The 27,037-nt window shown below is 41.8% G+C and overlaps 1 protein-coding gene across 4 annotated transcripts in view; it reads right to left on the reverse strand.

Moving 5' to 3' along the window:
• The window catches only part of MEIS1 (Meis homeobox 1), a 110,289-nt gene that overhangs the window by 21,568 nt on the left and 61,684 nt on the right, over window positions 1-27,037 (reverse strand). For all 4 annotated transcript variants that reach the window (XM_082050098.1, XM_082050099.1, XM_082050100.1 and 1 more), the window contains one exon: window positions 2,138-2,214. In XM_082050098.1, coding sequence (XP_081906224.1) covers window positions 2,138-2,214 — 77 coding nt within the window. The remainder of the gene's footprint in view (window positions 1-2,137; window positions 2,215-27,037) is intronic.

Here is a 27,037-nt window from a genome sequence, read left to right on the forward strand (position 1 = left end):
ATTTAGAAAAGCCCTGACCGGCTCTACAGTGTTAAATCCTCACTGGGCTGGGAAGGGGAATTGCCTCAATAATTTATACAATTGTAACACCACAGCAGAATTACCAAACTAGCTCAAGCAGAGGAAGCCTGCCCTACATCCACAAGACTTCAGTTATAATGTATTTTGACCTACTTTTTTTTTTCCTTGCACATAAGGAACTTATAAAAACACATCTGACACAAAGCCAAAGTAAAAACTCCTCAAACCCGAGGCAAGATGGGTACAGAAAACACCCTGCGAAGCCACTTGGGCAAAACTCCACCAGCTTTAGTTCAAAGCATCCCATGTTCATCATCTCAAAAACTGTCTTCAATGGAACATCCTAAACTGATGTAGTTGCCCACACCAAACCCTATGCTCCCAGACCCCTCGGAAACAGCACACGCTCGCTCCTCCCATCGTTAAATAAGACCCCTGACGAACATGCACAGCTTCTAGACTGGCCAAAGCACCTATCATTAAACTGAGGGACAACCATATAAATTGGGGTATCACCTGGATGAATGTTGGAGGACGCAAAGCTGAAACAAACACTAATTATTCCTGGCTGAGCCAAAATACCACAGGTTACGTTTCTTTATAACACATATTTTATGTTTAGTGCCTTTTATTCCTCCATTTTAAAGTAAGTATTTTGGAAGCATACTTCACATAGACTAAGTATTTGGTATTTTCCTTTTATTCAGTGTCTTAAAGGGCTTCAAAAAATTGATCTCCCAGAGCTGCTGTGGGGTCACAGAAATTGATAACCCTTACAAGCTATGCTTATGTGAGCCCGCCTGCGTCTCCCAGATAGTGCACTTTGTAAATTAATCCTCCAAAGGCAAATATATTGTAAGTAGCTTGTTATCTCTAAAGTACTAAATTGAAGAATACATGGGATTATATTGACAGAAATTACATTTTCTGTAATGGGGTTTAATATATCTGAAATCTCTCCCATAGGCTCCTACTCTCTCTGAGAGAGGAGGGTTTGTTAATGTAGGTGCAATGGACATCAAGACCAAATTCATTCACTAAAATGGATTAGGCCATGTAATCAGAGCTTCAGTAATATTAATCTCTGACACTTATTGAACAGAAAAAAAACCACTTTTGTCTGCAAACTGGCATTCCTCCCTCTCTTTTCGCCAGCAGGCTCACCATTTGCCTTGGCCATTTTCTGGGTATTACTTCAAAGAGGATAAGGTTTCCTATCATAAACACTAATCTAAAAATATTAGGACAATTAATTAGATACACTTAGTTTTACAAGGTATTAGATTGCAATACACTTCAAGTACGACACTTGTTCTGGAATAGTGGGAGGAACCTGCATTTTGATGCAGTAACAAAGGGTAATAAATCAAACTTTTTTTAAAGAGTTTGCTGTTGTGTTTTTATACTTAAATTATGAGTAATTTTCACTGGTTGCCTTCACCATGTCCTGGACAGTTAGCAACCCCAAATCCTCTGCAGAAATAGCACAGATCCTGATTTCCTTCAAACAAATCCCTAGTGCAACAGATCGGGGTTCCAGCAACGCTTAGCTGAACAAACAAATAAAACCACTCCACTGTACTTCAGCAGCTATGAGCCAGATTGTCCTCAAAGTTCATTCAAGACTTCAAAAACTGCACTTTTTAAACAAACCCATAAAGAGAGAGGACATCAGTCAAAAGGAAAACCCCCACTAACAACATCAAAAAAAGCATGACAGCAACCCAAAACAACAATGCAATCTGCAGAAATGGGGCCAACTGCCCCTTTTTTTCACCCAACATCTCAACCTCTTCCAAGACCAAAGTTCTCAAAATGGATGTGGCTTTCTATTGCAGAAGACACTTCCTCAGCCAGAAGCAGGGTTGGTACCCAAATACAAATACACTGAAATCTGCTCGCTGAAAAAGTGATGGGAAAATAAATATCACGTGTTTTCTGCAATAGAAAACCTCCGAGTTCCCATAATTGAAACCACTCCCACAGCGATATCACGTTTGCATCAATAAACTGCTGAGGGGGGGAGCAGATAACAGCAAGGTGTGTCCTCAAAAATGCAAAGCATTAGCCGGAGGGTGCCAGCGGCCGTATAGAAACACTAAGGAAAATTACTTACCAATTGTTCACTTGAAGTATAGTGAGCCCTGTGTCTTGTGCCAACTGCTTTTTCTGTTCTTCTGAAGGGTAAGGGTGCTACAAGACACCAAAATAAATATATACATTTAAAACAATGCTTTTTTGGGCCTATTTTTTTTTTTTAATTAAAGAAAAAGACCAAACAAAACACAAAAAACCCCCAGAAGCACGACATCTATTATTGAAAGGTGAAAATGCTGAGGTGTGTCACTCATTTATAATTATTAATGGGCTACTACATCACTTAATTAATGGCAGTAAAAGACAAGCCAATTATAAAGATTAGTGAAGTGGAGAAATAACTGCTTAGGATACTGGCAGTACCTTGATACTCAAGAAGGATATTTGTTGCATTAGCTGGAAGTTTTTGCACTTGTCTCAAATGACCAATTAGAGTCAGATCACTTGGGTTTTTTTTAATGTATTTCACAGAACAATAAGGAATGCGATAAAGCACTTTGCTGTAAAAATAAAACAAGCTGATGTTTTCTGAGATAGGGAAGACAAATCTTGCCAGTGCCCCAAAATCATTTGCAAATAAGATCAGCATCCCCAACATAAACAAACGCCTGGGTTTTGAACACAGGCCAACGCAAGGTCAATGATCAGCACATTTTTGCCTGACATTAACATAGCTGGGCTGCACTAATCCTAAGAGACAGAAAATAAATACTGGTTTAATTGAAGATAATGTTAAAATTAAATCATAAGTTTCTTGTGAGAACTTGATTGCTTTCTCAGAAAATTTGCTTTTGCATGAATACACATTGCTTAATAAATCAACAGCAAAAACCACATCCAAGTCTGAAATTTGGAAATGACATTAGCAATATCGTTTCTGTCCTTTCTCTCCATGTAAAAATGCCACTGTCCCAAAAGGAAATGGCTAAATATTGCAAACATAACAATTCCCAGGAAAAACTCTGTTTTAAAGATCTGGCTCAGCTCCTAACCTGGACACCCAAGTCTCAGTACTCATGGGATTCTGATCTGGTCTCCTGCAAGGTACTTAATAACGTTTCAGTAAAGATAATTTGGTACAACTGGTTAGACCTATGCCAACATCCCCTTTAGCAGTTGGTTGTCACTGTTATACACATATCCCTTTTTTTTTCCCCCTGAAACATTCCCATATTCTTTGGATGTAATCTTCAGCCTGATATTACACAAGATGTAAACTGAAACCTTGTAAAGTGTAAGAATTTAAAACCTCATAAAATTCCGCAATGTTATTGGTATCGTAACTATTCAGCAGATTTTATATATTCTTGTAAACAGCATAATCTGGCATCTAATAGCTGTGTTACATGGCTGCCTCACTTCATTTTACCAAATAGGGGGGTTTGTTGTAACTCTGGTAACTTCCCCTTGCCCAACGTGCCCATTTCAAAGCCCAATGCCATGGCCACCAGCTCCAAAAGTAGTTTGTTTAGTTCTTTTTTTCCCCACAAAAAATGGTGGGGACTTGCCATTCTTTTAAAATACTGTTTTGTTGACAGTAAGCCCACAGATAACCTGGACACCTGTAAACTACCCCCTGTATTTTCTGCATGTATAGAAAACAGCTCCAGAATTGCAATGTGGAGGACACAGAGAAGGGGATTTTACTTATTTTTTTAAATGGGTAATTTGCATTTTACACACGCAAAAATATGGCACGAATTTTATTGTCCACATTATACACACATTCATCCACAACACAGTCACACTTGACTTATGTCCATCTATCTGAACATAATATTTTGCATCTCTTAAAAGAAAAACCCTACACAGATGATCTGTAACATTTTCAGCTTTATAGCTTACTTCCCATTCCATTACTTTGCTATCAAGCAAAGACAAAATTATTCTTTTTTTTCTTATTTCACTTTGCCACCTTACATGTGATCTAATTTTAAGTAATTGAACAAACTGTGTCTAATTTCATGCAGCAAGCAATAATTACTAGAAAGCCTCTAGCTATTGGAACTGAGAACTCTGTCTCCATTAAGCAATTTTCAATTGTTCTGGACTTTTTTTTCCAAATAGACAAGACTGGATAAAATTAGCCAGCAAAATAATAAAGTCACTGTAAAAATAATTGCATCAAAAATCCCAACCCCCAAATTCCTCGAATTGTGGTATGTTTAAGGTCATCTGATTTTTCCTTCATAGCCTAGCACAGCATAAACTTTTAATTTCATGATAAATCTATAATTGCCATAATCACATGACAGCCAGGACTTCATGTAGCTAATCCCTCTTAGCTAAAGGTTCATAATGCGGCAGGCTTTTTAATTATGATTCAGTGCGGTTTAAAATGCCTTAAACGCTGGGCATCCTTATTATATAAGCTTTATGTGGACCGTACGAGTTGTTCCTTTGTAGGCAAAACCCCCCCCAAAAATAATAAAAATGACTTGACAAAGAATCAGCATGCCACAGGCTAGGCTGCTATAAAAACATTCAAAGCCTTGTTGCATTCCCACCCACAGGGCTAGGAAGGCCTGTGCTACAGGCAAAGGCAGACATCACATTGCAACAGAGAGAAAAGGGGAAACCCTGAGAACTGCCATTTTATGAAGAAATAGGAAATTCAGTTGAAACTGTTGCTGTTGGTCTTTAGTTCAACTGCGCTAGAACGACAGGTGCCTTCCAATAGCTCTTTAAGAGTTGTTTAAAGGGATAAAGACACATGCACAGAGATGTGTTTACATATATTTGCATATATGTATATTTTACTTGTGTGTATAAAATGCACATATATACATAAATATACATATTCCAGTTAAATGGTTTAGTTTTAGGTAGTTCTGCGATGAGCAGGGAGTTGGACTTGATAATCGTTAGAGGTCCCTTTCATCTTGAGATATTCTGTGATTTCATGAAATATATACAAATAAAGATACATACATATATATGGAAGTGCATGTCTAAAAACAACACACTGACTCCAGTTGGCAAGTCCACCTATCACTCTGGATCACTTTGGGATATCAAAGCAAATTGTACCACTGTTCCATAAACAGTGACTTGAGACCTTTACTTTGTTGTGTACATTAGCTCCTACCATTATCTCTTAAAAGCTTAATTATTTGCAAACAATTGATTAAGATGGGAATTGGAAAAAAGAGACGCCGGACCACCGGGAGAGCTGCAGTGCATTAGGAAAGCAAACAGAATTACCTTCAGGTCTTATAATCAGAATTAACGATTGGGACCCGTACGCGAGGCAGCGCGAGAAGCTGTAACGCTCTCGCTGGAGTGTTTTCCATTTGATCTGCATTAACACCTCGAGTGAAAGCCATAAAACAGTGATTACAGATGGGAAGGCTGACCCTCCTTCCCAGAACCAGCCCAGCTTGCGTATACTGGAAAACTGCAGACAGGCTTTCTTGCCAAGGCCAGAGGAAAAGAGCAAATCCAAGGGGAGAAGGGGGGGATAAAAAATAGGTAGGAAGCAGACAGGTTAAAAAACAACAAAAAAAGAAGGCATTTGAACGAGTAAAGCTCACAACAGATAAGGACTCTGAATCTGGATCCGGTATTTTCTGATCACGCCTGCTGCTGCTACAGCACTACAGAGCAGCATCCACCGAACAGTATGAGACCCAGTGCTTTTCCCTTCCCATAAATCTAGTGCTGAAATGCGGATTGTTTGGCACCATTAATGTGTTTTTGAGGCTCTGTGGTATTACTTTTAATAATGACTTAGTACAGAAAGTGATTGCTTAATAACACCATCAAAGTCTGCATGCAAATGAAAATTATCCCTGGGGGATTCGCCCAGGGTAATATGAACAGTTAAGGAACATTTGAAAAGGTAAAAATAACTATGCAAAATATGAGTCAGAGCAGTCGTTTTAGCAGTAACAAAGAAATCAAAGTGACAGAGAGAAAAATGTAGCTTTCCATCATATTCTCTCATCACTGTTTTATGAATGGTATTTAGAGAGCAGAAGTCTTAATAAAAGCCCCTTTTTAATGCAGCCGAGATAATTTTTAGCAAAACAAACAACAAGAGTTTTGTTTTGGGGTTTTTTTTTAACCACCTTTGACTATAGCTGGTGGGTCAAGTCTCCAGTACACACAGATGGAAAGCATCCAAATTTGTCTCTTAATGATACCCCTTGTCCAAATGTACTCCTTTCCTCAAATTTTCCACACCAGGCTGCAAATGCTGGATGCCAGGACAGTGACAGACTTAATCTTATCTGTAGCCCGGTATCAATAACACTCCCTCCCTCTCTGCCTTGCCCACCGCAGCAGTGCATCGTAATGGTGACAGAAAAAAAATATATGAAAATAATCCCACCCAGATCTTACTGCTGAGATAAAGGGAGGCAAACCCACCCCTTCTCACCGCCCCCCCCCCCCCAAATTACTAATTCCTCATGGCACCGAATCTCCTCGACACCGACAACGCCAACCAGCCCTACCACCGCACGGAGGCAGAAGCCATCCCCGAGCAAAAGGTCGGACGTTACGTTATAAGGATGTCGTGGCAACCGTCCAGCGTCGCCCTTATCGCGGCAGCGCTGTCGCTTGGCTGACCGCACCGGGAGAACCATTTCGGAAGTCCTTTTATCCCCTTCCTCCAGCCCTCTGCCTCCTCCTGAGCTCAGCCTAACGCACCCAGGAGAGATGACCTTGAGCTAAACTCTGGTAGGTGATGGAGAGAAACTACCCCCTTCTTCCCCCACCCCCAATGTATGCCCTCAGGAGTGTCTATTAACTGCTTTCTAACCTCAAAATAAAAAGACAAACCCCTTCAACACTATGATTTTGTTGCTTCTGAAGAGCAACAAAGCCTACACCTAAGTCAGTAATCAGAGTAAAGCCCAAGGTTCAGCCCTCCAGTGACACTGCACGTTGGTTTTATGCTGAGCTCTGAATCCTGGCTTTACCCAAACTTATCCCGGGTTCGCTAAGGCGGCAGCGCGGCGGTTTGGGTCTCTCCCCTTCCCCTACCTCCCCCTGGTTTGCGTTTGAACTGTTTACATTAGTGATCAAGTTGATATACGATAAATGATTTTTTTTTTAATATCCATAATGCTTTCCTATTGTTTCTCAGCTTTATGAATTAGTTTTACTGTTGCAGTGAATGCTTTTTTTGTCTCCTGACTGCACATTATCAAAGGGACACTTTGTGCCTGCCATTTGCATTACAAAAGCAGTGCATGGTGTAGTCTAAGAACAGAGCTTGAATTTATAGCAGTCAAGTCCTGGATCCTCACACATGCTGGCCTCCAAAAGAATAACAGGGGTTCCTGAATTTGCGAAGTAGCCAAAAAATGGTTGGATCACTATCCATAAAGTCACAAGATTTCAACCTGCTTTTTTCATCAGCTACCGGCGTATTTAGAGGGAGCGATAAAGAGAACGCGCCGAGCCTCGTTGCTTATTTTGCAGGCTGTGTGAATCGGTTTACAGACCATCCCTGCGACCTGCTTTATATTCAGGCGAGGCTGTAAAAAAGTTGCCAAGTCGAGGAGAGCTGCGCTGTGGGGGGAAAATCAACTCGGAAGCTGCAAACCCGATCCTGTTTATCCCACGGGACCGGCTTGCACGTTGGAGGAAACACTAAACACCAAGAAGGAAGTTGTTTTATTAGAAATGCATCTATGAGGCTGAGAGGAAAAAAAAAGCCTGTGCAAAGTTTGCACAGTCTTTTCCTTGGCCGAGAGCACTGAGTCAGCCTGATAATGCTGTTGAAGTGTGAGCTGGCTTTGGCATTTAAAACTCCTCATTGCTTTTTCAGCGCAGCAAGAAAACGCAGTCCATATGACACGGTCATGCTGCAGATAAAGCCAGCCTTTTCCTCTTTCAAAAGAAAATATTTCCTCAACTTACTATAATAGTCTAATATCCCCACAGTAAGATTTCTTTTTCATAGCATTACTGCTAATAAATCCTGCTGCGGCCAGAGTTATTGAACTGCAAACTATGAACGCAAAATCAACAGGCGTGTTCGGTCTTGTAAAGTTAAAAATGTATCAAAATAGGCAAGGTGACAAGATGAAGCATCCTTGTATTGCTACGGCAGAACTATATGCTGCTGCTCAACTTCTGCATCAGCCAAATCCTATGAGATGGGGCTCTGAGACGCTTCCCTTACAAAAGGTTCTGCAGGCTGCTCTGGCAACCCTGCTGAAAAATAAAAGGTGAGGAAAGGAGGCAGAACCTGACTCTCCTAAGGCGAACACAGGGTGTAAAATACAGAGCCAATATCACAGAAGTTTTAACATCTGAATGCGTGTTCACAGCACAACCTGATTAAACAGGGGTTGGGCTGGTTTGCAGGCAGGGGGGTGGAAGAGACATTTTATTTGCAGGGGCTTATAAGGGAGAGAAGAGGCACTGGCAACAGTGACAATTTTTAATGAAGGAGTTATGCTGGGGAAAAAAAAAAATGTTCTGTGCTTCTCTCTTTTTCCCATTTGCCCTTTTGTAAATAATTTTCTTGCAAGAGTTGTCTGCGAACAAGTTTTGGCACTCGCTAACATAAATATCCTTTCCAAGGCTGATGGAGAGACATGGTATGGCTCAGGATGCACTGCCAATACTTCTCTGGTGGCCCCATCAAATTATTCATAATGTGAGCACTCATTAAAGAAAAAAAGTTCAGATCATCCCTTGCACAGGATATTACAGAAGTCAGAAAATGGAAAAACCTTTTAACTCATCTAATCCATCCCCTGGCTGCTACAATATTATTCCTTCCATACCATATATTATTACCCACTGCCTTTTCCAGTTGAGCTTTAGCTAGTCCAAGCAATGGTGCTTCTGCTATTTCCTTTTGGAGACACTCTGATAGACCTCAGTGTTTGGAGCTTATTCTGGCTCCCACCAGCTTTCAGCTTAAGTCAAGTCTATGCAGACACTCCCACGCCATACCCGGGTAATTGAGCGGAGCTTTTCCCATGTTAAACATTCCTCTAGTGCCTGTATGTATATGCATACAGAAACACACACAGTGCTTGCACACACATGTTAACTTCTCTTAATACACTTAAGAAGTGGTTTTTTGCTCTAGCATCGAGATTATTTGTGCTAATGCGACACGGGCGGTGTACTTTCCCATCCTCTGACCCGTTTTTCTTTATTAGTAGTAGTATTTGGCTCTAACACAGCCTAAAAATAACCAAGGGCAGTGTAATTAAAAGAAAAATTGCATTCAAAAAGATCAGCAAGACTCTCTTCAGCACAGCACATGGCTGAAAACAATGAAATATTACATGCAAGTGACACTGAAGGAAGCGAGGAAATGCATTATCCGATTTCCAACCGTGTTCCAGCTAAAGTTCACATTCTTGAAACCCAGATTTTCAGTTAAGCTGGTGTCTTTATCAGGCAGCCTCAGAAAGGCAGGAAGGTGAACCCCAGCCTTTCCGAGATGTGCAGCTTTTGGGAAGGAGTGAAAAAATCCCCGTCCCCGACACGCTAAAGGAAATCCTGACTACCTGATCACTCCACAAAAGCGCTCCTGTTGTTTTTAGAGCCGGCCTAAGACAGATTAGCTCAGGTAAAAATCTTCTAACCAGAAGCCTATTCTCAGCAATAAGTCACCATTCTTATCTACCTCAAGTGACTTTCTAAATAGGTGGGCTCGGAACTAACTCCGCAATCGCTGGGAAACACCAGCGCCCGTGGTTGTAATCCCACAGACCTAAACCAAAAGCTTTTATTTGTTCTTTCTGCTCTCTTTCTCAGGCTTTCTACAGAGCTCCCTCTGTAAGCAGGGGATAAAAACGCTCCCCTACTCTACGCAACGGAGTGACCAGGGTGATGGAGGGTTGCTGTATTCAGCCTAGTCCCTTATGTCACCTACAAGCTCCAGGACGGAGCAGAAGCTTTAGGCAGGTTTCCTGGGGTGATAGCACCTTTGGGAGCAGCATCTAAGGAATTTGGGAAGTCTCATGCCAAGAGCTCAGCCACCTTTTTTCATGGAGGGACCAAGCAGTTGCATGAAGAGAGTTCGAGGCAACCATCGCGTCAAGGTGTCAGTCTTTAATGCCAAGATGAGGGGCGTTTTACATTTTTACATGCAAACATTTTCTACTTAAAAAATAAAAAACAAACAAACAAAAAACCCCAAACCAAAGCACCACCGAGGAAGGAAATGAGAATATAAAGCTGCTATTTTGCAACACTGCTTCGTTGGCATGGGAAGTCCTTGAACAGATGCCCCATCCACCATTAAATATTCACAACATATCCTTGTAAAAGAATAAAGCCCACTCAACTTATAAGCAAGAACACAATGTGTTCTTCATTAAAAAAAGATGCATTTGAAGATCCGGGAAGAAAAAAAATGAGGAGGGAAAAGAAAAAAGAAACAAGCCAGCAAAACATTGCCATTCTTCGAAGAAGCAGAGACTCTTGGAAGTAGTGCGCATTCTCTGGCGTTAATTTTCCCACTTAAATTACAGTGATGCTGTAGCCTCATCTCATTAGAGATCATTGTCCCCAGTAGACAGTTGTGTTTATGGGGGATTCTTGCTGTTCCACACCTGCTGCTCAGGTTGCTATGTGATAAAGCCTGCATACAAACAGCAGTCTTGAGGTTGCTGGACTGCAACTGATGAGCCCAGGCTAATTCAGGGGTGATTATGTAGTTTACTGGACCACTAAACCTCTTTAAGCTTGTAATTACTGCCTATTTGAGTAAAGAACATTCAAAAGCAATTCACTGCATCATGCCTGCCACAGCTGGAAGCAGGCTGCCAGCAGTCTGCAGGGACATTAAAATCTACAGGGACGGGGATTTGAGCACAGCTCGTAGGCACTGACGGCGGCGGCAGCCAAGTGTGTTCACATTCCAGCTCACCTTTTCTGACCAGGCATACTATTAAAGGTGCAATGAAAACTATAGAAAAGCAATAAAGATGACAAATAACGGGACGTAATTGAAAGAACTGCATTTTAATGACTCTCGCCCTCTTCCCTCTCCCCTTGTATTGGAAAAAAAAAAAAAAAATTAAGCCTTTTTGTCATGACAAGGGAAGGGAAAGAAAAGGCCTTTTGCAAAAGATGAAATGTGCTATGATGATGTGAGTGTTTCTCTTTTCAAAGTTAGAGGCTTTCCTCATGGTTGGAAGTTTTTAAAAAAGTTTTCTTGTAAAGTAAACGCAGAGTAAGTCTTATTACGTATTTGGCAGCCATGATGATGCGGAGGCATCTTAATCACTGAATCTTGATTAAAACCTCCTCACCGAGTCTTCATGAAACCCTCCAAGAGAAGCTCCAGATCTGGAACACGTAGAAACCCCCTGTCTCACTGCTGCATCATCTACAAGCACCAGAAAATGACAATCACTCTGCAAAACAGCCCAACCAGGGGCAGCTACACACAACTCAAGCACAGGTCCCTACTGTTGAGGCAAGGGTGGTTTCTTTTTTAATAATAAACTTGTCTTTGATTCAATTTGACTTTTGAGTTTTGAACCACTTGAGTCCTCCTTTTCAAGTTTGCCCCTGAGCAGGAATTTATTTTAAAAGGTACCTTGGTTTTTGTTAGTTGTTTTTTTTCATAATTAGCAGCCTTTGGGAGCGGGGTGTGGAGGTAGAAGAGGAACCTATGACACAGAGGTTGGTAATGGGGATTTTTACGAGTGAGTAAACTAAGGTCTGGAGAGGATTGCTCTGGAGAGGATTGCTTGGGAGAGAATGGCGCTGGCAAAACAGGGGAAGTTGCCAAAGTCACTGCTGAGCCCCGACACCACGTTGGCTTCACCGGGAGCTCTGAGGAGGTGGCAGCCCCTGCTCCTATGGCTCAGGTTGAAGAGCTGGGTTCTCGGAGCCCCCCCTTCCTGCAGCTGCCCCACAAACTCTGTCTCCCTGCTATTATACTTCCATGTGTGAGGTCCGCCTCGATGTGCCTAACGAGCCGTCCCTATTAACTAACTGCATGAAATATACTTTAAAGCCTTGTAGGACCGCTTGGAGATCCAGAATTCATCAGTGTCGTTTCCCTGTCCTGCTAACAACTGCTGGTGGGGGTGGGGAAAAGCAAAAAATAAACAAGGAAAATAAAATAAACCATTGATATTGATATAATTAATCCTAGGGAAATCTAGGAGACGGGGTTACTTTCTCTCCTCGTCTAATGAATTGACTTGTTTTAAGAAAACAAGGAGATCTCATCTCTAGTAATAATCTCACTATGTATGTAGAGAAGGAAATAGAAAAAAAACCCTATGCATGCGTGAGCATGCCACTGTTAACAAACATCAGCTTTTAAAAGAGAATATAAAAGCATTCAGGAAGTTTATTCTTAAAAAGCATGTAAATTCCCAGCCACAACAATCCTCCGACTAACCCCATCCAAGCTCCAAAGAGCCACGGGTTTATATGTTATCCAGCCATCACTCTTATTAATATTCATTAGGCAGGTCTACTTGCATTTTCATAAGCTGTGAAGGTGGCAAAAGAAACAATCAGAATTCTTTAACACACAGGCATTATCAATTCAACATCTGCCAAATAGGAGCACATAGAGATCTGAGGTTGAAATTCAAATGCAATTTACCTGGGCTAGAACTGGGCTTCACTTCCCAACACCCTGAAAGCTATTTCAGGCACTCTCATTTTATTCATCCCAGCTTTTACATCCCAAATAAGTTCACTCTCTATTATTTTTACCTTTAAAATAAGAGTCCCTCATAAATTACCTCCTTCATTCCTTAGCTCTAATGAGTTCCCTTATGCTAAAATAGCCCAAGTTCAGTAAGGCTGCATGTATGAATAATTGTTGTGGAGGAGTGAGTGCATCCACCATAATAATATAGCCAAGTTTTAACTCAGTAAACTTGACTAAGAAATGCTGTTTTCTGATTAGAGAATTCATTTATCTACACCCATTTAGTGTGTGAAATCTCTTTGACTGACTACAGGATGAGGACCTGTGCAGAAATACAGACTTTCTGACCAGGCTGGGTTCAAATTTAACTTTGAGAGATGAACTAAGAAGTCTTCAAAACAAAAAAACCTACCTTAATTAATTATTTACCTTACTTAGCAAATAAACCTGTCTGATAATGCTAATGAATTTAAGAATGATATTTACATGTGCAGGGACATGCACTAAAAACAGGGTGATTTAGATCTCTTGAGAGCTGGCAAAAAGCACGACCCGATTCTCCCCCAAATCTCCAGATTTAACTCTAAATTAACATGGATTTGCCCACTAGTTCACCACATATTGACTCCTGTTCTTATAAAAACCTCATTAAAAAGGCTTGGATGGTCTCCAGGATGTGGCTCTTCCCTCTTGTCAACCTGCTTGGACCACGAAGCCTCCCACATAAAAAATAACCTTTTCCTCCTCAAAGTCAATGCAGCTCTCCATCAGTTTTCTCTGGCTTTCAAAAACCTCTAAAGATGAAACTGCACCCTCCCTCTCAGAGGGTTGGGAGGACTGAACTTTGCATTGCAGTGGGAATTTTAATGGAGCGAGGCACTTCCCAGGGTTTGGTGTTGGCTGATGCTGGGGGCACGAACCCTGAAAAAGCAAACTCGTTTGAGCCTGGGTAACTCTGGATATGGTGATGAGCTGCAGCAAACTCGACCAAAGCCTGGGGTTGCCAAAAGGATGTGTCCTCATCTTTGTAAGGCAAGACCCTCAGTGGGCATCTTCTATGATGGATGGAAGGATGAGATCAGGACAGGGGTTTTTGGAAGGGGATCTTCAAAATACCACAAAAGAGTCAGCTACAAGAAGCCATTGGCCACCCCAACCCCAGCCTAAGCATTCCCTCCATCTTCTCCTGCCTGGTCTCCTTCAAGGACCAAGCACATCAAGCACTACACACGTGCAGATATCTCCATAGACACTACCATAACAATCAACATATTTGGCAGCAAAAGCACTGAGATGCCATGTCACTTCCAGCACATTTATGATGTGATGGCCATTAATAATTCGCAAGGATAGCAACACACAATCAACTAATTTTCTCAATACCAAGCTCAAAATCCCCCTCTCTGCTTCTCCCTCCTTTCTGAACAAAACTCCACGTTTCTTTTAGAAAGACCTAAATGAAAGTAGCTAAAGACCAAAAAAATGTCACCACTAACAAGTCATAGAGTAAGAAAGAGAGACTGGGCACATTTGATCTTGTTCTATACATGAACCTGTCTGACTGCTCCAATTTAAAAAAAAAAGTCACATCATTTTGATGATATGAAATGATGAACTTGACTATTATATGCATATATTTTGTTTAATGGCTTCATTTATTTTAATAACAAAGAGAAACTAGATCTCTACAGATGAAAGCTTTATTTCATGGCTTCAATGCAACTGGGATTTTTAATATCTGTGATGTTAACCAAAATGTGATAATGGATGTTCTCAAGGGTCCTATTTTATAGCATTTTATGCAGAGCCAAACTATATGCAAGACATTACAAACATGATGTTTATCCCTATTTTAAGAAAGTAGAACTGACTCCGGTGTCAGAGGCCCCTGTAATTGTTTTCCATCTGCTTCTCGTTCCTCTGAACAGTTACTTGTGCAGCAAAGTCTGGCTGTAGAAACACCATGACAAAGGCATTAGATCTGAAGTCTTATTATAAAATTATATTGAAAGGTACTGTTTGTGGGATTTTGGCTGAGAGGGGACAAGAATGATCGCAATGTAACTACTTTACCAACAGAAGGCTGCCTTGAAAGGTCTGTTGACATCCAGAAGAAGAGAGGCACAAAAAAAGATGTTAAAAAAAACCCACAAAACCAAAAAACCAACAAAATCCAACTAATTCTGCTACTGTTTTTATGTTAGTTAATTCCTGTGATAGAGGTAATTGGAAACACCTCATCAAACTTGATCACGCTCTCAATCCTTCTGAAGAACTTCTCATCTACTGCACTTCATTTTTACATTAGTAGACTGAAAACAGTTGTTTCAGACAATGGTGGCGCTCATGCATACACATCATTAAGGATGCTCTTGTTTAATACATTCTATACACAAATATACATCTTCACGCACACAGCGGTGTGTGTGCGCGTAGGTGGGTCCATGTAGTTTTGCAAACTACACCTTCCACCCTCAAAAGCAGGGACTCGACCACTGTTTTGGGGAAAGCAGCCCAAGATGGCAGCTCATGATTAATGGCTGTATCATCCCTTACTCGGCGGCGGCGAGGCCCCGGGTCTGATCTGCCAAACGTCCCCTTCGTCTGCAGCCGATCAGCAGATGTAAGCACATAGGCCCTGTCAGCTTGACATATCATTCCTACGACAATGTCAACGAGTATTAATGTTCAATTATCTGTCCTAGAAATAACCCTCGCCTTTACGCATTGTGTAACTGGGCGCGTGGCACGGCGGTAATGCGAACGACAAGGGCAGAGATGCCCGCGCTCACCCGCTCGCTGTGAGTTGGCTTCCCAACATCGTGATGACATTGCCTCGCGGTAGCGCGTGGACGCCATCCCCCTCCTTCCTCTCCCCGGTTGTAGTGTTTCTGGGTTTTTTTTCTTTTGTGGAAGGACCTTTCTCTTCCTCTTCGCATGTTGCTTGTCGCCCATCAGCACTCTGAGATACACTTGGAAAAGATGTATTTTGATCTCACGCCCATGCAGAACCACGAGGAGTTTGCTTGTTTGCTTTTACGGAGAGCCATCGGCCACCCATCACCTGGCAGCCTCTTTTTATGTCCCATCCTTCGGTATATATATATCATTTACCATCAAACGCAAATGTCAACAGTGGCTTCTTCCAGGGCTGCGTCAAGATCAATTCAACTTCCAGCTGCAGGGCTGAAGCAATTTGTCCAAATGAAACACTACAGCTTCCCTTTGTTAAAGCAAGTTAAAAATAAGAGCCCCAGTAGAGAGATCATTTGAAGAACGAACACAAGCTCATTCCTGGCATCTTTTACTACTGTTCAAATCTTAAAATTATTGATCAGGCCAAATTCAAATGAGGCTCTTGGAGCAAAAAACCTTACCAAGTATTTTTTCTTTTAAATCAGCTTTATGGTCAAATTACTGCTTGTTCGAATAGGCTGTGATGGAGCTCGCAGGACTTTTTTTTTTGTTACTATGGCACAGCTTCCTTGAACTAACATTCAAAGGTTATCGGCTGTAAGTTATGCTTGCTAAGTCTTCTTATACAACTCACAATCAGAGGGAGGGAGTGGGAGGAAGTGGTGTGATAACCAGCGCCAGCTTTGAGATAAAGCCCTCCACCTAATCTCTGTTTATTTAGACAACCATCTACCCGCAGCACTGGGTGGGAAAACAAGCCAGGTGTAGGGCTAAGAGAATTTCTCCTGCCTTATTGTGACTACATTAGATTGTGAGGTAAAGGGAAGCAGAGTCTTTTTTTTTTTACTCCTGAGATAACTCTGAAAATTTTAATAATCCCAAAGTTTGAGGTTTTGATGTTTGGATTTGCTCAGCTAGCCAGGCTTTTTTGCTTTGTTTTGTTGGGAGAGGAGGTGATGGCAACAAAACACATTTTATTCTGTGCTTCTGTATTTTTGGAGGCTTTGGAGGAAAGGTTTGCCATGGCACATTTAAGAACGAAGATCCTGCATTGAAACATTTCCCACCAGAGGGGATTCAGAGTGTTTGGAACAAATATTACACATTGTGGGAGCAACCTGGAGCAAACTGAGTAGCGTGTGACAAATATTTCACCCTAAGGAGCCGACAGCGGCTCGGGCACCCAGCAGACCTCCGCAGCACCGGTGCTGAAGCTGCTTTTCCAGTGCTAGAAGCTGCTTTTCCAGCACGGGTGCCAAAATAGAAAAGCTCTTGCAGGTCAGGCCACAAGAAGCAGCACCATAAGGCGTCTGGCTGGAGGATATACTCACTGAGCCTCCCTCCAGCTTCAGCAGCAACACTAAACTGCAGTGGGAAGCCTGCACGTCAGCTGATGGCTCTATTTCTCCTGCCATACGAGCCCCAAATTGCCTCCGACATATTCAAACTCATTTTCCCCCCTTTTCTTCCCCCTCTGATAATTCACCCCACCATTTACTCAATCATTTTAGGTAGAGAGAAGTGATGAATGTTGCTGAGTGCCAGTTTTTTTGGTGCAAGATGAATAACCCCAAGGAGCAACTTAGACGGAGTCCCAGGCTCCTGTCAGCCCTATAATTGATGATGTTTTCACTGTAAGGGGTGGGGACTGGGACACATTAAGGCTCAATAGGGGAAGTAAACTGAGTGAATTGACTCAGCAACTATGCCTTTTACCACGGCTTCTAATAAGGATAAACTGATTACTGCCAAATGTACTTTAACATCACAGGGAGGAGGGAAAAAACTAAATTGATCAGCTCCAAGGAAATAAATGCCATACCAGAAGTTTTTTAAAAAGTGAACTTTTATATTCAAAAGTGCGGGAGCGTGTTTCAGCAGCACACAGCTGCTTCTTTCCAAGTTGCCATTTGCCGCTAAACCAAAAACGAGTTTGCAGCCCTAAAATGCATCCTAAAGATGAATGCTGCAAACTGATTGCTACAAAGTCAACATACCTTTTTTTCCTAATCTCGCTCTCAAATGACTTGGATAACAAAGAGGTGCACGGCGATGCTCGAGCTGCATTTCAAATTCCGACTTTATGTCAGCATCTTTTTACAGTGACTGGGAGAGTGGATGCTCCGCTCCTGCGCCACGCGGTGGGGGAAGGCGAGCGGGCGGTCGCCCAGGTTGCCAGGGGTGACTACGGAGCTGACAGCCCTGGGATCCAGCAAAACTCGCCCTGACTGATGGCTTCTGGGTTCCCGCTGACCTTTGATCCCTTCTGGTTTGGCTGGGAACAAAAGAGCCTGTTCACCGGGGCCCCTCACACGTATATTTAACAAAAGCGGTCATCGCCTAAACTCTGATTAATATGTTTGCTTTACGTGTGGCAGGAGGACGACCATGGCCGTCCCATGCCACCACGCAGGTAAGCGCCAGGCTGTAAAAACACAATATATCCTAGCTTGTGTGCCACACAAAATAAATCAAGAAAAGCCACCATGAGGCACATAAAAATGACTACAACAGGTAAAGACAATTTTTGTCGCTGAGGCTTGCAATGGCACCAGGAGCAATTTCCCCATGTACCCTAAAACCTGCACGGAGTTTCTGTCATTAGAGATTTGGTGCAGCTCTGACACCAAGGGCCATCAGCAGCTTGAACATGCTGCCAAAAAGATGCTGCTGGCTACGGCAACCATGGAGGATGCTGTCCGACCCTTAGCGGCAACTTTCATCACCGCGTATTGTCACCATAGCAATGCATCTGGATGCAGGCAAATGACAAGGGTCTGTCATCACTCAGCCCCAGCGTGACAGCCTTCAGCACCAGTCGCTCTCATCTAGTCTAAATACACAAATACATCCTCAATGGGCCCAAAAGTAATAATCTGCCCTTCTGCAATGTCATCGTTTTGCCAGCGCTCCCAGTAGTGGTGTGCAGCCCTTATACCCCGTGGAGATGCTTCGCTTTATTCCCCAGTGAGTTTTTGTGCTTTAGGGAAAAGGAAGAGAAAAGCCAGCAAGCGGGGAGTCAGAAAGGAGATAGCAGTACCCAAACCTCAGATATCAGAGATAATCAAGAAACAAAGGAAAGGGAAAGGAAAAAGGAAAAAAGGAAAAAGAAAGAAAAAGGAAAAGGGAGAATGGAAAAGAGGGAGAAAGGGAGAAAGGGGGAAAGGGAAGAAAAGGAAAAGGGGAGAAAAGGAAAAGGGGAAAAGGGGAGAAAAGGAAAAGGGGAAAAGGGGAGAAAAGGAAAAGGGGAAAAGGGGAGAAGGAAAAGGGAAAAGGGGAGAAGGAAAAGGGGAAAAGGGAAAGGGAAAAAATTAAAAGAGGAAAAGGAAAAGGGGAAAGGGGAAAAGGGGAAAGGGGAAAGGGGAAAAGGGGAAAAGGGAAAGGAGAGAAGGGGAAAGGGGAAAAGGGGAAAAGGGGAAAAGAAAAAAGGAAAAGGGGAAAAGAAAAAAGGAAAAGGGGAAAAGGAAAAAGGAAAAGGGGAAAAAGGAAAAGGGGAAGGGAAAGGGAAAGGGGAAGGGGAAGGGGAAGGGAAAGGGGAAGGGGAAAGGGGAAAGGGGAAAGGGGAAAGGGGAAAGGGGAAAGGGGAAAGGGGAAAGGGGAAAGGGGAAAGGAAAAGGAAAAGGAAAAGGAAAAGGAAAAGGAAAAGGAAAAGGAAAAGGAAAAGGAAAAGGAAAAGGAAAAGGAAAATCTGTTGCACAAAGGGCAGTAAAACATAAAAATCTTTTGCTTGAAATGGATACGGTGACACTTTCCATGCAAGGGTGTCAGCAAGGAATAGGAATGTTATTGTGAAAGTCTAAAGCTCCCTTTTGATATTAAACACAGTAGTTGTATATAAATTGCATCCGCTGCTCCCTTCACAGAAACAGACACGTTTGGGGTGAAGTCAGGATAACTGGCAAGGTACACCGGGCTGTCACCGACAGCAAACACGCTGCTCTGCCTTCCCACCAACACCGAAATCAGGGGTCCCAGCTATTTTCACTGTCCCGCCAGAGATGCCACGAAGAGACACTTGGTCTGCTTCTCCCATTGCCTTGGTGGAAGCATGGTGAGAAACGACAGAAATCAGAGGTGGCAATCACTACCTCATGTAGAGCTCATCTGCCTGGTTGGATTAATCACGATGTCTCTATTTTGGGAGAATTTCTGCACGGGGTCAGTTTTTACTCATCCCGCCCATGCAAGTTCCCCCTTCCAATCACGGTGCGTGCAGAAGATGGAGAGGAAAATTTGGCATAGTGGTTACCTTACTTAACTCATCTCAACCACGCACTTCGTATTTTACTTTGTGTTTAGTCATACAGAATAACCCGATTTAACAGTGAACCTATGTATCACGCAAGCCCCCTCACCATTTAGAAAGCTGCCTTTTAATGATATTTAATTTAGACTTGCTTATATGCTACATTTGCTAGTGAATACAGTCGCCACATGACGCTTATTTAACACGTTCGCTGTAACCCCATAGCACGCAACACGCTCACCGGGCCGCGGCAGCCCTGGAAAGACAATTCACTGCTTGAACATTTTTAAACCTGATTTACCGTTCCAGAGAAACAACTACGCAACTAATCTTCCAGGACGAGTGTAACGCTGAAGAACAACTAAACTGAAACGTATAAATTCCATATATACTTAAAAATATTATTGTCTGTAATTTAATATAACAATATTTCTAGGCCTATAACCTTGCACGCAGAGGCAATTTCCCAAGCATTAATACTTAAATGGGTCATATGCACCACATCTGTCATTCTGTCCTGAAGTCTATGAGGCACAACCAAGACTCTGCAAGCCTATTGATTTTTCTAGCATTTGCTTTAATTTACTTAACCATTGAGAAATCCATCAGTACATAAAGGGCAACTGTCCATTACTGCCTCATTTGCAGACATTCTTTCCCCTCATTTTTTTTGGTAAATATTTCCCCTTAAATCGCTGTGTGTTTACAGTGTAAAAATGAATCCGGAAAGTGCTCACACCTGTTTCTGTTCAGTAACTGCTGCACTGAGGTATATGTAATGTGCTTAAAGATAGAATAAATATCTAGACATTATTACATCTGTGTGCAAAGGGTGGTAAATTAGATCCTAATTACATTAACAGGGATTCTGCCTCCCAGCTTAAATTTTACATGAGCACTCTGTAAAAATCCAAAAGCTCTGCTGTGGTTTCTTTACGAGCTGGTGATTACAGCTACTTCCTATGCGGTCACTAAATATTCTGTTTACAAATAAATGAAGAAGCTTTGAGCCAACTTGCTAGGGTAATAATCCATGTTGTTGTTGTTTTTTCTTCTTTTTTTTAAATCCTCTAGCAAACCTTTACCACATAAGCATGGCAACAATCAGAAGCCCTGGTTTCATCTAATTACTCTATCACATAATTTCACAAATTGCCTTTTCACTGGGGAGCCAAGTGCAAAACACGCTCACAGTGGGATTTCAGGCAGCAGCTTTCATTTACTACTCATTTCTTGTTAAATTAAACACAAAAACACCAGTTGTGCGAAAGAAGTCAGAAAGAATGCTTGCAAATGAGCCAGACAAGTGTATCTTATATTTATACCATTCGCACAAAATAGCTCATTGGCAAGCTGGATTTTTAATGGCACCATTATCGCCTTTAACCCTTTAAAAGCCCAGTGCCAGGCTGGTAACGGGATCATCCCAACCAAACTCGACCCGGTGAAACGGCACCAGGCGGCACATCAGCTTTATTAGCCGACACACCATCCGCTCATTAATAACCGGCGAGACGAGGCATCGTGCTCTGACTTTGTCTCCACGTAACCCCTCCATCTTCCAGGGGGTTTAATGGGGAAAAACAATCCAGGGCAGAATTTGGCCCGCGAATTCCTGGGTATTACACCCACCTAATGCAAGGGAAGGACGCTCCTACAAATAAATCAAGTGGGATTTGTACGTGCGATTCCTATTTCATCCTGGCATGGCCCACCGAGGCGCAGGGGAGACGGTGGGACTCAGGGGCAGAGGGACCTGGAGGCCCAGACCCCTGCTAATTATCTGAGCGCTAACAAGGCAGGATTTCAAGCTGCCACCGAGGAACGCAAATTATTTTGAAAATAATTGCAGCCAGTGTACCATCGCCAGTGGAAGTGAACCAGAGGTTATGCCGCTCTAAGATGACATTTTTTACATCAACAAGTACAAAACTAAAACACGGCCATTAGTAATTAAAGCTGCTCCTTTTGTAGCACCAGAGCCAGTAGGTCAGGTACCGTTTTACATCAGACACCAAGCCTTGATGGCTGTAGATTTGCCAGCATTATCTGCACAGGGAGAAAAAAAACCCTAGCAAAACATTAGCAGCAGCTGTCTGTGTGCCTCAACATTGAAAATCCTATTCATACAGACAGGTGGAGTAATTTAAAAGCCAATGTGGTGCAATTTTGATGCAACTAATGCCACTGTTTACTAAAATGCTGTTATTACTGCTGTTTATGAAAACATTACTAAAATTGCGTTTTATTTATAAGAATCCTAAGATTCGGATTATTACCAGTTTCAAAATTATTCTGTCCCCAAGTGTAGCTTATAACGCTCCGGGGTTTACAACCTGCTGCACTGATGGACCCACACTTGGGTTTCAACAATGAAATCAGGGTTTATCCTCTTTGCCATTCCCACACAAGCACAGTGTAACTCATGGATCAGCACAAAATCCACGGCAAATAAGCAGAATTCTTCCAAGAAATCTAATAATTAGTCGGATTCATCTAACATGGCATTTACCTTCCCAAAAATATTACTAGGTACCTCAAAAGCTCTGGCTGACATAAAGAAAGATGGTCTAGGAAGAAGAGTTTCACTTCAAAGCTGACTTTAGGTAATGAATAGTGCAGGCCATCTCAGGCAGAGTCCCACCATTCCTCCTCTGAGTTCAAAGAAAGTCCATGGAAAACATATTTATATCATGAACAGACCCTTGGTTTTACTACTGTGACTACAGTGACATTTAGTGCCACCAATGTGACCATCTCACTTTTTGCATCACTACTACAGAGCATCATAGTGAGAACAAGTTGGTGACTTCTTGCTGTTTTTTTGTTTTGTTTTGTTTATTTTTTGTTTTTAAACATATTTCCAAAATGTCTCATGCTGTACAGGTTGGATTAGAAAAGGTCAACCAGTAGCCAAGAAAGGAATATTCACGCTCTACCTAAAGTCTGAGAAGTGTTTTCTGGGTGGAAGTTTCTGGTTCATAAAGCAGAAGATGCAGTGGTAAGGCTCCTAGAGCTCACTTTATTAAAATGATGGCCCAGCACTGAAGTGAAACGAGTACTCTACTAAATACTATGGGTCTAAATCAGGCAATGATGCAAAAGGCAAGGTAAATTAGATAACTACATATTAACTTAAACTCTTTTCTGCCTACTTACCTTCTCTCTACATATATATTTAGCATTGCTGCAGCTTACAGGGTGAGGAAATGGAAGTTCAAAGATGAGTCTGATCAATATGTTTGCTCATATATTGAAATATGGATGTTCAGCTGAGCACTTTGGGGGAAAGGATGGCATTGTCCATGGAAATTCCCATCTTTCCATCAATAAAAAAACTCCCTTCCACAGGAAAACTTTTCTGTGGGTGATTTTGATGGGAAGACAGCAAACATACCTAGTTAATATTAGGAAATAAGGCTTCTTGAACACACGCAATGAGAAAAAAAAAAAAAAAGCTTCTGTGTAGCTGAAGGCAAATGCATTAAAAGAGAAATTAAACTTTTTAAATGGGTAAAAAAATCCCCTCACTTCTCTCACCTCTCCTGGAGCAACAAACAGGCTAAATTCACTTCAATACGTTGCTGCGGTTCATTCAGACAAGGGTTAAGTTCATGCACGCAGATGTAGGATACTCCGCGCCAGAACAAGGGAATGCATCTTAGATAACTTGGTGTACCACTTCCAAATGTGACCCTGTTTGAAAGGCAGCTTATCTTACACCGCAGATTAACACATCTCATCAGATATGCGCCCAACTGGTTTGGTGCCTCATATTTTGGCACTTCACCTGATCTGATTAAGTCACTCGCTAGCTTACATTAGTGCGCCGTGAAACTCCTTCAAGAGTTAGGAGATTGCCAATAAAAAATTAACACTGGCACTTATATACATAAGCATATCTGAGAATCAACATAGGCCCTTTTGTAGCAACTGTGTTGGAGGACAAGCTAAACAAACAACTAATAATGAACAACTGAGCCCATGAATATATCCTCATTTCCTGCTCACCCACTGCTTGCCAAGATACTGCTGCTGCCTTTGGTGTACTTAGTATTGCAATTTATTTGCCAAAATATTTCTGTGGATACTTCCAGATTTACAAATTGGTGGTCAGACTTTTCCCTCCTCCTCTCCCCCTTCAAAACGTGATACTTGAATTTCGGATGCCTGCTTTGACTGCAGAAAGACAGTACGTCATGTAACACATTTCTGTGCCTTGACTGGAGCAGGCTCATTTCAAAAGATGAAGTTGCACATGCAAAATATCACAGCTGCAAATGTAAAAAGAAAGGAGAGGGTGGAGAAAAAAAGCCAAGAATCTACTGTTGACTTAAAAAAAATCTTATTACTGCAAACATTCTTGCTGGTAAACTCATTTCCCAGAATATTTATGCAAACAAAAGGAGTTCTAGTACAACCAGAGCAAGTGTAATTTAACATATGAATTAATGTTTATCATGTTTCAACTTTTCAGTATTCCCTTGCTTCTACTCAGATGTGAAATTCTTCTGGTGTGTAAATACTAATGTGTTTCAGCAGCTTCCAAATAATTCAAATTCTTTAATGTGCTGGTGGCTTCCACACTGGTACAACAGTGCCTCCATAGTGGAAAATGGGGGAAAGATAAGATAGCCCTTTGGGAATAGACACTCTCTCTAAAATCTCGCCCAGGCTATTGGCTGCCTTCTGATCTCAACCAAAATACCTCCCTGGATCACTATTATTCCTGAGACCTGTGAGGAGCTTGGGATGAGATGCTTTGCACCACATAGTTTAAGACAACACAATGGTTGTCTTCATCAGAAATGAGACTGAATCACAGATCTGAAAAAAACGGATGTTGCAACCACGTCAATCTTCAGAACAAGAGAACAGCCTATAAAGGGAATCCAGTTTCCTTGAACCAGTTCACTAAAGCACCCTATATTTTTCCCTTCTGGTCCGAAATGAAAGGTTTGTAGTATAGCCCAGAGCTGGCAATTTAAATAATCTATAGGACAGCATAAGATCTCAGTATGTGAGACATGAGCTTTCCAAGGAATCAGGAAATCAGACCAACAGCAGAATTGCCAAGGGTATTCCCCAAAACACAACAGCTTTCTTTAAAAATGGCAACACTCACCCATGTTAGAAAATGGACCAACCCTTGGAGGCTGAAGAGCAGGTCAAAGCAACAAATTTGAGGAAGATTAAAGAAAATGCAGAAGGTTTTGACAGTCAGTGTCCTCCATCAAACTCTGGGAGGGCTGAAGGGTTAAGAAGTTAATTCAAACCGAGTTACCTAAATCCTGTTTGTCCTCCTTTCTGGAGCTCTCAATTCAATTCTGACAGAGCCTCGGAATAATTATCTTCTCCCGTAATAACATTTCCCATTTTCTTGCTCCTGTTGAAGATGACTGCCACAGCACCTCCACCAGCAGAAGGGAGCTGAGGACCCTTATCGTGGGTTACTTGCACCAACCTGCCATGGATGCTTTTGCTCACTGCCCCGACAAATCCTCCCATTGCCAAGAGCAGGAGAATCCCCGGCTCCCACCTTCCCAGCCGAGGGAATGGTGGTGCATGGGTGATCGAGGGCAATGTCTTTGCACAGGAATTCGGGACAGCTGGCACTAAGAAGTCTTGCACATGTGGAAGAAAGTTTTTTACAGCTTTGCCCACGACGAAATCAAGTGAAAGAGGAGACTTGCGTATGCGGGATGAAGGGGGGGAACGCCCCCCTCCCCGCTCCATTCTGAGTCAAATATATGGAAATATGAGCCCTGTTACACAGATGAGCTCCAGGAGCCCTCTGGCATTTTGTAGAGCAAGGATCAGTTGGTGCAGGATGCAGACTCACTATAAGTTGGACTTTCGAGGGGGGGATTGTTTTGTTTCACTGACTCCAAACCCTCTCGAGAGTAGAGCAAAGGAAATCCTCGCTGGCTTTAGCCAATTATTTACCCTTTGTATGTTTTCAGCAGCCTAATTTTGTACTCATCTTCTCTCTTGTTATACCCCTTTTTCTAAAACCGAACAAGCACCCCGCTTGGAGTACAGGCATGCAGCCAAATTAACCCCACACTCCTCCTCCCAAGGAAATATCTCATAACAACAGAGGGATAAAAGAAGATCTGAAAACTACTTGCTTTAACCTTATAAAGTTGCTAGCCTGTAAAATATTCATAAGTGAACAAAACTTAGAGAATTAAGCAGCGTAGTAGTATTTTTCTATCAGAACGACATCCTCAAAGCAATGGGGGCTATTTTTCTCTGCTAGATCCTGATATAATGTCCCTCCTTTAAATATCCATCTCCAAACATTCTTTTATACAAATAGCAGCTTTGCTAAATTGACTGCATATTGCTTATTATAAGTTTTCTTGTTTAATAGAATGGAATAAAGTAATCAAAATAGATTCAAAATCCACATACATAATAGAAAAAAAATTCACTTTTACAGCAATGTCAACATGTTTCAGCTACGTCTTTTACTTTCTGCTCAGCCTCTCGTTTCGGTAAGATTTAGCTTCCTAAGGAAATTGTTTTAAAAGCAGTTAAAAATAATGATTAAATTATGGGATTTACATGAAAGAAAACCTTGGCCCACTCATTTTTTAAAATCATGGTAATTTGTTTTTTAAAAGGTGTTTGAAGTCCTTGAATCTACCTCTTGGCACCATTAAAAAAGAAAAAAAAAAGTAGTTTATAATCCCCTAATGTGCTTAAATAAAGCCTTCAATAGTTTAAATTGTTATTAAACATCTTTTGGGATTATAATTTTATGGGGTTTTTTGTCTGATTAGATGATGAACATGAAGATCATCAAATACTCATCATATAACAAACCAATTACATCGTATAATCCCCAAAATGAGGTCTGAATCCTAACATTTTAAATTCAGCTAGATTTAAAGGATGCAGAGAATTCCCAGGAATGAAACACTTGAAAAGACACAACCCCCAAACTCCCTTCTTCTAGTTTTGAACCGAAAGGTACCGCTGCTTGGACAAAAGCGTAGTATGGGTTGAAGCAGAAACTAATCCTATTGCCACAATTAAATTTACAGAGATCTGGTTGTAGGCAAGATTCTTTTTTCCTTCCTCCAAGCTTTTCCCTTATTTTGCAACCCCTGCTGAGGGTATACGTTACAGTGAGGAGATCTGCTTGA

Source organism: Streptopelia decaocto (genome assembly GCF_964273445.1).
Source record: "Streptopelia decaocto genome assembly, chromosome: 3".
Classification (NCBI taxonomy): domain Eukaryota; kingdom Metazoa; phylum Chordata; class Aves; order Columbiformes; family Columbidae; genus Streptopelia; species Streptopelia decaocto.